The sequence below is a fragment of the Etheostoma spectabile genome, chromosome 15 (assembly GCF_008692095.1).
Source record: "Etheostoma spectabile isolate EspeVRDwgs_2016 chromosome 15, UIUC_Espe_1.0, whole genome shotgun sequence".
Lineage (NCBI taxonomy): Eukaryota > Metazoa > Chordata > Actinopteri > Perciformes > Percidae > Etheostoma > Etheostoma spectabile.
The window spans coordinates 1,394,149-1,404,911 of record NC_045747.1 but is presented as its reverse complement, the minus strand read 5'-3'; the positions used below and the strand labels follow the sequence as shown (position 1 = coordinate 1,404,911).

At 40.2% G+C, this 10,763-nt stretch overlaps 2 protein-coding genes across 7 annotated transcripts in view; both read left to right on the top strand.

The window, feature by feature from the left end:
* The window catches only part of LOC116703510 (myosin-10), a 78,445-nt gene extending 74,698 nt beyond the window's left edge, over nucleotides 1–3,747 (top strand). For all 5 annotated transcript variants that reach the window (XM_032538277.1, XM_032538275.1, XM_032538278.1 and 2 more), the window contains 3 exons: nucleotides 384–492; nucleotides 848–1,020; nucleotides 2,101–3,747. In XM_032538277.1, the coding sequence (XP_032394168.1) occupies nucleotides 384–492; nucleotides 848–1,020; nucleotides 2,101–2,254 (436 nt within the window). In that variant the 3' untranslated portion in view covers nucleotides 2,255–3,747. The remainder of the gene's footprint in view (nucleotides 1–383; nucleotides 493–847; nucleotides 1,021–2,100) is intronic.
* Nucleotides 3,748–5,111: 1,364 nt separating this feature from the next.
* LOC116703551 (serotonin N-acetyltransferase) lies at nucleotides 5,112–7,189 on the top strand. Of its 2 annotated transcripts, XM_032538348.1 has the most exons (4): nucleotides 5,112–5,287; nucleotides 5,777–6,020; nucleotides 6,409–6,563; nucleotides 6,674–7,189. In XM_032538348.1, the coding sequence occupies exons 2-4, from the start codon at nucleotides 5,864–5,866 to the stop codon at nucleotides 7,055–7,057; spliced, it is 696 nt and encodes a 231-aa protein (XP_032394239.1). In that variant the 5' UTR covers nucleotides 5,112–5,287; nucleotides 5,777–5,863; the 3' UTR covers nucleotides 7,058–7,189. The 2 variants fall into 2 exon arrangements, with proteins under 2 accessions (XP_032394239.1, XP_032394240.1); XM_032538349.1 differs by lacking the exon at nucleotides 5,112–5,287 and having other exon boundaries at nucleotides 5,557–6,020.
* The last annotated feature ends 3,574 nt before the right edge of the window (nucleotides 7,190–10,763 follow it).

The following is a 10,763-nucleotide window of genomic DNA, read 5'->3' as shown; positions in this document are numbered from 1 at the left end:
ATGGATGGATGGATGGATGGATGGTTGGATGGACTTTATTAAATTACTGTGCTACAGCAGCAGGTTACCAGGACATACACACTCACACAAAATTAAGAGGACTATAAAGAATGTACATGTATCTACAAGTGTAGAATAAAATATACAACTTAAATACGTAGTATATAAAACAGAATAAAATATTTACAATATTTAACATTAATTAACCTGTGTGCAAGGAGCATAATAGTACAATACTGTAATGTATGAGTTATCTCACTCACAAAGTTGAACTAATAGTGCAAAAATAAAAACTAGGCTAAAATATGAGATAGATTAAAACACATTTACAGGTTTTTAGCTGTAGTGTTTTTTTTAAACGGTCCTTTGTTGTCCACCCAAAGGGAGCGCGCAGCGGCCAACAAGACTGTGAGAAGGACCGAGAAGAAGCTGAAAGAAATCTGCATGCAAGTGGAGGATGAGCGTCGCCATGCAGACCAGTTTAAAGAACAAGTATGTATGACCCTGACATTAACGCTGCGTTGTGGCAGGCTGTTTGCAAGCTTGTTTCACAGTTTGCTACCCGACCCTTACAAAATGTTTAGCCCCTCCGTGGTTTTAAAAGCGATCAATCACAGTTATTGCTTTATTCATATTTATAACCATTAACAAACCTAGTTCACCTTTCTGCAATCCAGATCAGAAATGACTCTGCTGCCCCAAAATTGGGTCCTTTTGAACATGTTTTGTATTTATTGGTGATGTATTTTCTTTTCTTTTGTGTGTGGTGTGGCGTTGTGGGTTGTGGGTGGTGTTGTGTGTGTGTGTGTGTGTGTGTGTGTGTGTGTGTGTGTGTGTGTGTGTGAAGGTGGAAAAGGCTAGCTCTCGTATGAAGCAGCTGAAGCGTCAGCTGGAGGAGGCCGAGGAGGAGGCCACGAGGGCCAACGCCTCACGCAGGAAACTGCAGAGAGAGCTGGACGACGCCACCGAGGCCAGCGAGGGTCTGAGCCGCGAGGTTCACACACTCAAAAACCGCCTCAGGTACGCCGGGGCAGACGCAAGCATCCACTATCTGACATTCACAATTTATCATTTAGTTATTTTATTTAATGATTGTTTTTGAATTTTCAAAAAAAACTCCTGCACACTGTCTAACTTCCAAATAATATACAGTATAAAGTTTAATAGTAGGCAATGTTTCAGTAATAGACCATCTTCAGGCAAATTTGGCCATTTTGCCGGAAAATTGTCTATTACCGAAACGTTGCATGCCATTGAACTTTATATATTTTATGCAAGTTAGACAGTGTGTGGGAGTTTCTTTGCTACTTTTGACTGCTTGTCCCCTTGTCTTGTGTTGTAGATGTGCAAAGTATTTTTCTGTACATGATTGTTTTAAGCTTTATTAATTCAGGTCCATTTTATTAATTATAACGGGCCATATATATTAAGTCAATAGTGGCCCGTTAAGTCAGCAACTACAGTGATCTAGTCCGCTTACAGGCTTGTTTTACATGTTTGCCGAATTAGACTTTTTGTCAGGTCTGTGTGGGCAGGTAAAGACCGTGATGGATGGGCATCCCTCTGACCCTTACCTCAGTTTTGGTAAACCTTTCCCATTCTTAGTGGTTCGTGTAGTTTGGTGACCTCATGTAATTCCAGCAGAGCTCCAGCCAACTTCAACCTGAGCAGAGGTTTAATCAGCCTGAAGAATTGGAAACACCTCTGTGGCTGTACAGGAACTTTAAAGGAATCTTCAACTAAATTAGGCGTATCTGAAGTTATTTTTCATAAAAGAAAAAAGACTCTTTATGTTGGTAATATCATTAAAGCATCAGAATACTGGCCTTTATTATGAAACCTGAGTGTTGTGCTGACGTAGAAACCTCCCCGTGTCTGATTTATGAAATGTTCACACAGCATCTGAATGAGCCGTGAATTTTTAAGTGGACTCAGCTGTTTAACTTCTAAACTTCTTAAAAATGAGCATTTACATTGTCTTATTTTTTATGTAACAAAAATCTTTTGACGGCAAGATGAATATTAATTGTAGTGAAGAAATGAGCATTTGAACATATGTTGACCTTCCCTTTACCTCTGCTCCTCCTCTTTCTCCTGCAGGCGTGGTGGCCCCATCAGCTTCTCCTCTAGTCGCCCAGGCCGACGCCAGCTTCAGGTCGAGGGAACTTCTTTGGACCTCCTGTCCGACGATGAGCTGGAAAACAAGATCACCGACAACAATGCCAATGAGACACCGGCCCCCCAACCGGAGTAGAAGAGAGAAAGCCTTAACTTTCGCTCTCCCGTCTGCGCATCAGCTCTCAGCCCCGACATAAATACTTAGACCCTCTCAGCTTGAATAAGGACCCTCTTCTTGCCCGCTCTGGCCAATGTCTGTATTGATCTGTTCCCTCCAAACACATGCAGCATGATCTAAGCAAGAAAAAATACACATATTCCTAGCCTTACTCCTCAGCCCTAAACCTTAGCACACACCAGCAGTTGGACCCCCAACGCACTCTTTATCCACCCACTTAAAGGTGTAAGACGCACTACTCTGCCTTACTCCTGCGTCTCAAGCTGCGGGGCTGAATAATATAAAAGCAACTGCCGTCATGGGAGTAAAGACTACTTTAGTAACCTGAATGGAAGATGAGCTGCATCACAGATAGAAGTACACCTGTGAATATGAAGAAAGCCATTTCAAAAAGAAATAAAACCTGCATTTGGTTTATTGGTCGGTGAAATTTTCCTTCTTTTTGAAATGGATCTTTGGGGATTTAATTCCCCGCACCACAAAGGAGACCAAGCAAGTGGTGTTGCTGTCTACTCATCGTCAATTAAAAAGCCCCCTGATAACAGAAAAGCATTCTGATGGAGCTCATAATTCGCTGAGTGCACATGTCTGGATGATAATTATCCCCGGTTGGACCAGTACTTAGCTGTTTAAAATGCTTCCAAATGCTAAAATAATAGCAGTGCAATATTGGAAATGAACAGATTGTGATGAAAGCTGAAACTTTCGGACTATTTTTGCATCAATTTACAATTTACAGTATGTCCATCATATGAATCCGTTTGGTTTTAGTTAGTTGAACTGTAACTAAAAAGTATTTTTCCAGTCCTATGCTAGGGATTGTTTGCTTGCATATGAATATAGAAATGTGACTGTAAGCTGCCTTGTCGCCTCAGCGCTTCAATCGGTTGCTCTTTTTCGACAGTATTGTTTTCTCATGATGATGTTTGACAGTAGGTCACTGTGGTTGACTTGTAATTATTTTGAACTAATGTTCTTTTGCTTACTACTTCTCTTTCTGTGCCTTTTTTTCCGCTCAGTCTCAGTTCAAAACCCATTTATGCCACATATGCTGTTCATATACTGAACCATGTGTAATTTCATGAAAGTATTTTCATAAAATATTCATAAATTTGCATATGTAATGAGCTATCAGTGGGAAACAGATTTTCTTTCATTGTTACGTCCTGCTACAGCTCCCCACGATGATCGATACGTCAAAGCGTGTGGGACTCTTTGTAGATGGGTGCAAGGACTTTTCTTATTGATAACTTTTATACTTTTTGAGTTATTACTATTTAAAAACAATCCAATAGACAACTGTATTTATATCTCTGCTATTGTACTCCATTAAATTTTCAAAAATGCTCAGTATTGCACACTGATCAACGGTACCTATGATCGTTACCATGACTTGTACAGTTCATGAGTTATAGGAGCTATATATGATGCATTAAAGTCTATGGAGCCCACATCACATTGTATTTATAACCCACCTGTTCACAAACGCCGTTTATTGAAGCCAACCAACATGACAGAAATCACACACGTGTTCAGGGGCAGAGCTGGGGGGCCTTTCAAAAGCCACACATTTTTTTGTTTTTTTTTAATAACTTTTTTTTTCATTTTCCCTCATTCTCTCTGAATGGACAGGCAAATCAATGGAGCAAATTTTGGGGGGAAATATCTCTATTCATTCAGTAAACTCTACTTCAACATTAGTAATGCGGTTTATGCCAAATTCCTACCCAACCTACATCATGTAACTTAAAAAATAGGAGCCTCCGGCAACTTCCTCAACATTTGTATTTATTCTAAGGATCCCCATTATCTGACGCCTAGACAACCAGCTAGTCTTCCTGGGGTCCAAGACAACATTTAATCAGACAATATTAAAACATTACATGACATTTACAGAAAAGAATAGAAAAAAATACAACAATATCTGCTTACAAAGCTAAATAACAAAAGAGAACAAAAAATACAATTAAAACTAAATAAGAACAATAGCAAACCCATCAAATAGAGAAATATCTTGAAAACAAAGTTATATACAGAATGATGAAGACAGCTGGAGAACAGTTCAAAACAAAATAGGATGTTGGCTCTATATTGTGTGTGTGTGTGTGTGTGTTTGAGGTATGTTTACTCAAGTTCTGTACTTAAGTACTGGTACAATTCATTTTCTGGTACTCTAGACTTCCATACATCTCCTCCACTTCATTTCAGATGGAAACATTGTAGTTTTTACTCCACTTTTTTACACACATTTACACACCAGCTATGGTAAGCTGCTTTAAAGATGATTTTTATTGTTAAAAAAACATGATAAATGAATAAAATACAATGTATCGTTAAAGATAAACCAGTGGTAAACCTTGTTGGCTGGTGGCACCTTAACAACAATCTGTGTCCAAATGTGGCCTCTGGTCACATAATTACTGTTTTAGGCCCAAAACGTTAAAATTATAGGCCTACAATATGTCACAAAACATACAGCAAAGCTAAGAGACAAGTCAAAAAGATTGTGTTCATATCTGTGTTTTCACTCAATTCATATTGACTATGTAATAATGTAGCATAATATATTAGTCAGGGCCCATTTTTCTGCAAAACAAGCACTTTAAAAACTGAATTACATTTTTCTTATGATATTTCTGCATATTCACTTATCCCAAATGCTAAATAATACCAAAATTATTTATTAAGATCATACGCCAGCTGAAGAGTAAAATAGCCTGAGCAATCAGGGCAGAAGGCTGTCAAAGAGAATCAGATACAATAAGATTTCTAATACAAATGGAGGTCACGTTCTCCAAAACACACACAGCTAAATGAACTTGTTGTTCTCAGACAGAGAAGAGATAAAGTGTCGGTAATCCTTCCTCATGTGACTCATAGTAATAATCACTTCATAACCAAGAGAGGCGTCTGTGTTGAAGCAGGTGAGGCAGAGAGGAAGAGCTGGTCCGTCCGCAGAACCTCCCCAACATCCATCATCACCCTCCTCCGGTAAGTGTCTGCAGCCTGATGCTGTGCCAATGGTGTTTTTTTCCTTCTTAATTGCTTTATTAATTAAGATGGGAAGCAGTTGTGTCACTTATTACACAGATGCGCATTCAATTTACAGCACTGACCAATTACCTGTGATGTCTTGAAACTTAGTTAAACAGTGAATATTTTGGGGCAAAACCTTTAGAAAGTGCCTCGGGGCTGCTCCCCTGCGTCAGTGCGCCCTGTACACATGCGTGGCAGACGTGCTATAAATGTGCAGGAGGTGGTGGTTCATAGAAAATAATTAGCTATGTCTGTCAATAGAGACAAAACCCAAACAGCAACAATTTACGCAGTTAATTGCAGGGTTCAGTAAATTGCCCCCACACTGCCGTGACCTTTATTCATTCATGGACATCAAATATTCAAATGCAAATGAGCTGGTGGATCACAGCCAGGAAAGCTGTCCTATAAATACACACAGCAACCAGCCTGTTCTCCTCGCAGGGCCCGACAGGTGATCCTGCAGAGAGGCAGAGAACAACACAGGAGGACAAGTTGTTGGGTTTTTTGGAGGGGAGAGCGTAAAGTCGTATGATGTCCGTTGTTGGCGCGCAGCCTTTCATCAAACCAATGCAGCCAACACCTTCTGTTTCGCCTGGCATCCAGAGGAGACACACACTTCCCGCAAGCGAAGTCCGACCGCTCAACACGCAGGATGCGATTAGCGTCTTTGAGATCGAGCGAGAAGGTAAGTGATCCGTCTTACCGTCACTCAGAGAGGCAGAAATCCGCTCTGCTGAATCCCGCTGTCACGTTTCGCTGAGTCAAAGGAAGCCACGGTAGAGGACTTTGCGTAAAACCATGTGTGGCATCGAAAGATATAATTCTCTCTATGCATTCCATTTAGTCAGTGGTCAGATATTGTTTTTAAAGATGTTAAATCTGACTTTAACATTCAGTACAGTGTGTATTGAGTACTTTTGCGCCGCCTTTAGTGTGCGTAAAAGTAGGACCAAACATTTTGTGCGTACGGTCACACACTCTCTTCACTCTCTCTCTCTCTCTCTCTCTCTCTCTCTCTCTCTCTCTCTCTCTCTCTCTCTCTGTGTGTGTCTCTCTCTTTCTTTCTCCCTTAGCATTTATCTCAGTGTCAGGTGAGTGTCCACTCCACCTGGACGAGGTGCGTCATTTCCTCACACTGTGTCCAGAGCTGTCCATGGGCTGGATTGAGGAGGGCCGGCTAGTGGCTTTTATCATCGGCTCTCTCTGGGACCAGGACAGACTCACTGCAGTAAGACTCTCTACATCCTGCATCACACACACACACACACACACACACACACACACATATTTATATAATATTTATGATAGTAATTGTGATCTCTAACCACTTTGCTCCAGGACGCACTGACTCTCCACAAACCCCGCGGCTCCACCGTCCACATCCACATCCTCGCCGTCCATCGCACCTTCAGGCAGCAGGGCAAAGGAAACATTCTGCTGTGGCGTTACCTGCAGTATCTCCGCTGCCTGCCCAACGTGCGCAGAGCAGTGCTCATGTGCGAAGAAGTCCTCATTCCTTTCTACCTTAAGTCAGGCTTCAAGGTGCTGGGGCGCTGCGCCATCACCGTGGCCGACATGACGTTCACTGAGATGTGGTACCCCATCAGCGGCCACGCGTACATGCGGCGCAACAGCGAGGCCATCCGCTTCCCTCAGCAACTCTTGACTCCGCATCCCTTGACTCTGCCTCTGGAAAAGACTGACGAACAGACTGATGTATGACATGGTGATGTTTGTCACTTAGATATCTGCACAGGTTGTCTTTCATTTTAAGGTCCCATATTATTGTTATTATGCCCGTTTTCAGGTTTATACTTGTAGTTTGGGTTTCTACTAGAACATGCTTTAATGTTTAAAAGTCACATTATTATTATTTTCTCTGTCTGAAATTACCTGTATTCACCCTCTGTCTGATACGATCAGTTTTAGCACTTTAAAAATCCCTCTGGAAAAAGCCCAGTCTGCTCCGATATACTGTATATATTCCCACAGAAAGAGTATATTTATAGATATATATATTCTTTCTGTAGGAATATATATATATAGCCTTAGCCTTAGCCTTTGGACTAACTGAGTGTTTTGTAGTGGTATTGTAAATAAGGGTAATTAGATGTAGAAGGTGTGGGGGGGCTGCTGTTTAACAGATACTGTAACATCTCTAATGCCACTGATTAACTTCTGTTCTTTGGTTTGCTGTGTCTTTTTCTTGTGTATTGTCTTATCCCAGATTATATGTGTATATATACTGTATATATAGGCACAGTTTCTGAATACGGGCTGTGTGCATTTCTGTGTGGATTGAGCATTTCGATACTTTCTCAGTATTAATAGAGCACCTCGACCTGCTTTATAATTAAAAAAAACTCACTTTTCTCACTTTTTACAATATGGGACCTTCAACGTCAGTGTTGCACTCAGTCAGGTTCTTTCTGTTTAAGTGGCTGTTAAACCTTTTTTCTCTTGTCTCATACTGAAACTATCTCGTGTAAACTGATCTTACTGTGTACAATAAAAGCAAGAGTGTACTATATGTCCTACTACGTAAGGTCGCTTTGTTAGACTCCATGCTTTGTTTATCCCTCACCTGTGAGAGGAGTACAGTGTTGACAAGTAACTGGAGCTACACTGGGTAGACATTTGGACATTAAGCTGTATCCTGCTTAGCACCTTTCTGGGCTTCTCCACAACTGTGGACTGACGTCAGCGACCAGGCTTTAGCTGCTCAACCCCAGCTTCTCCAGCTCTATTAGAGGGGCTTTACTACTGTATAGTAAACAACAGAGGACTTAGAAGGGGCTGCACTCATCAGTTGGTCTGCACTTCCAGACAGAATCACAATTCCTGCACAATTTCAATTAAATCATATATATTATTTTTAAGGTGAAAATTAATGTTTTTGATTTTATCTGACGCAAAATGTAAGTTCTGTATGTGTGCACTGATTGACGAGTCTATCTAATCAAACATTCCCTTGAAAACGTCATTATGACAGTCGAAGATTATGAGGATTTGGTGCCTGGATTGACCCTGGCCAGGGTCAATTTAGGATCAACTCAAGTTGTCTGAGACTGCACCTTTAACCTACGTGTTCATTTAATTTGTTTTAATGGTAGGCCAGAAATAACTTCCAGGAGTCCTTTAGTTTAAGTCACTCATATTTAGTGGCAATATTGCAAGGAGTTACAGCTTATGCATAAGTACACAAGTTCCCTTCAAGACAGATTCTCTCTCACCCTACCAACAGACAGTCTTTTCAGGAACTGGGTCCCGAATAGCTCAAAACCCCGCACTACTTACTACCAACAAGCTTTCTTCTCCACCCCGGTTCGTTGTTGTGATCAGTTGGATGTTGTCCAGACATCTTGGATTCTCATCCTCTTGTTGAAGCGTGGTCACGCAAAACACCCCCCTCCCGGGTTTGTTCTTTATCTTCTGCCAACCCCAGAGCGGTGCGAGCCGAGCTCCCCCCATGACCTGTACAGTACCTTTTTACTTATTAAAACACAGATTCCTTGGCTCACTGATTTTCCCGATCTAGGAGTCTTTTACTAAGCTCAAATTATTTCCCCAGTGTCCTGATACTTTAACTTTATCAATGAAGATGGCATTCTCACGGTCAGGAAGAGCAGAGAGCCGGGTTAGCCCTGACCCTAAGGCTTCCACACAACATTTCCTAAACCATTACACATGGTGTAAGGTTTCCAGCCTTTCTGTGGTATAATCTCACAGTTGTGTCTTTATCTTCACATAACTCTGAACTGTACCTCTGGAGACTTATGCTGCGTTCCAGACACAGTTTTTACGACTTCAAGTCACAACTCACGACTTGGTAGCGTTCCAGGCAAAGTCATTTGATTTCTAGTTGGCAACATGTTTGGGTCTTCATTTAATAAACAGTACCTGTCGTAGTACACAATATATGCGTTGTTTTGATTATAATGTGCAGAATTACTTTACGTGGCCTATTTATGTCTTTTTATTTCCATTTCTCACTGTTTATTACTGGCGTCTGTGAAGAATCAACAGGGGTCGACATTGTTGTTCACGTGTTTAAGACGTCAAAACTGTAACTGGGAGTACAACGATCTGGTTAAGGCTCATGACCAGTAAATTACAGGATTGAGTTACTGGTTGCCTGAAACGCAGCATTAGGTTGCACAGTGGGACGTCCTGTGCTCTTGAATGGAGCTTTAATCCAGGACACTGTCACCCTCTAATCCACTAACGTGCCAAGGTGAGCAGCTCCCGCCCCCTCTCAAACTAAGTGGTCACTTAAAAAATTAGAACTTTAATTAGCATTTTGAGCAGGGTGAAGGTGTTTGAAGTCTGACGCAAATATTGCCCCAAGTATTTAAATTCCCTGCCAAGGAAGAAGAATCGGACGCCATACAGTAAGCAGCGTACCAAGTGACAGTGAAAGTCTCCATTGAAATTCAATTCCATTTTATTTACAGTGTAAAATCAGACGTTATCTCAGGACTCTTTACAGATGAAGTAGGTCGGCACAAAGACCCAACAATTCTACCATATATCTATGTCGAGTGTGCAATACAACGGTGCTGCTTTTATTTTGAAAAGTGTTATTTATGGACGGATGTCCGTGCGTAACCTGTGAGTGAAGGTGCACAGCGACGAGTGATTAATTTCATTTTAATTTCACATAGCCTAATAAATATTTAAGGATTAAGAGTTTAATACTATGATTTTTTTTACTTTTTTTTTACATGCTATACTATGACTTTTTCCACGACCTTTTCCAACATACTATAATGTTACTTTTTTCAAAATGCTATACTATGACTTTTTTTGACATACTATACTATGACTTCTTTTCACATGCTACACTATGACTTATTTTGAGATACTATACAATGACTTATTTATGACTTTTTTTGACATACAATGGCATTTTTTACGTGCTATATTTTTTCGACATGCTATACATGACTTTTCCCAAGACTTTGTCCAACACATTATAATATCTAAATGCTATACTATGTTTTTTGACACACTTTACTATGACTCTTTTCAACATACTATACCATGATTTTTTCATGACGTTTTTCAACATATTATACTATGACTTTTGATTACTTTTTTCAACATTCTATGAAGTCTTTTGACATGCTATATTACTTATTACTACTTATTTCGAAATAATATTCTATGACTTAATTATGATTTTTTTTTCACATGCTATACTATGAATTCTTTCAACATACAATACTATGACGTTTTTATGACTTTTTCCAACATACTATTTCGCTTTTTTTGATATGCTATGCTTTTATGCTTTATACTTTCGACTTTTTACGACTTTTTTCAGCATACTACACTATGACTTATTTCAACATAACATTCTGTGACTTACTTATAACTTTTTTCGACATACTATATGACTATGACTCCTGTTTCCCGCACCACTTAA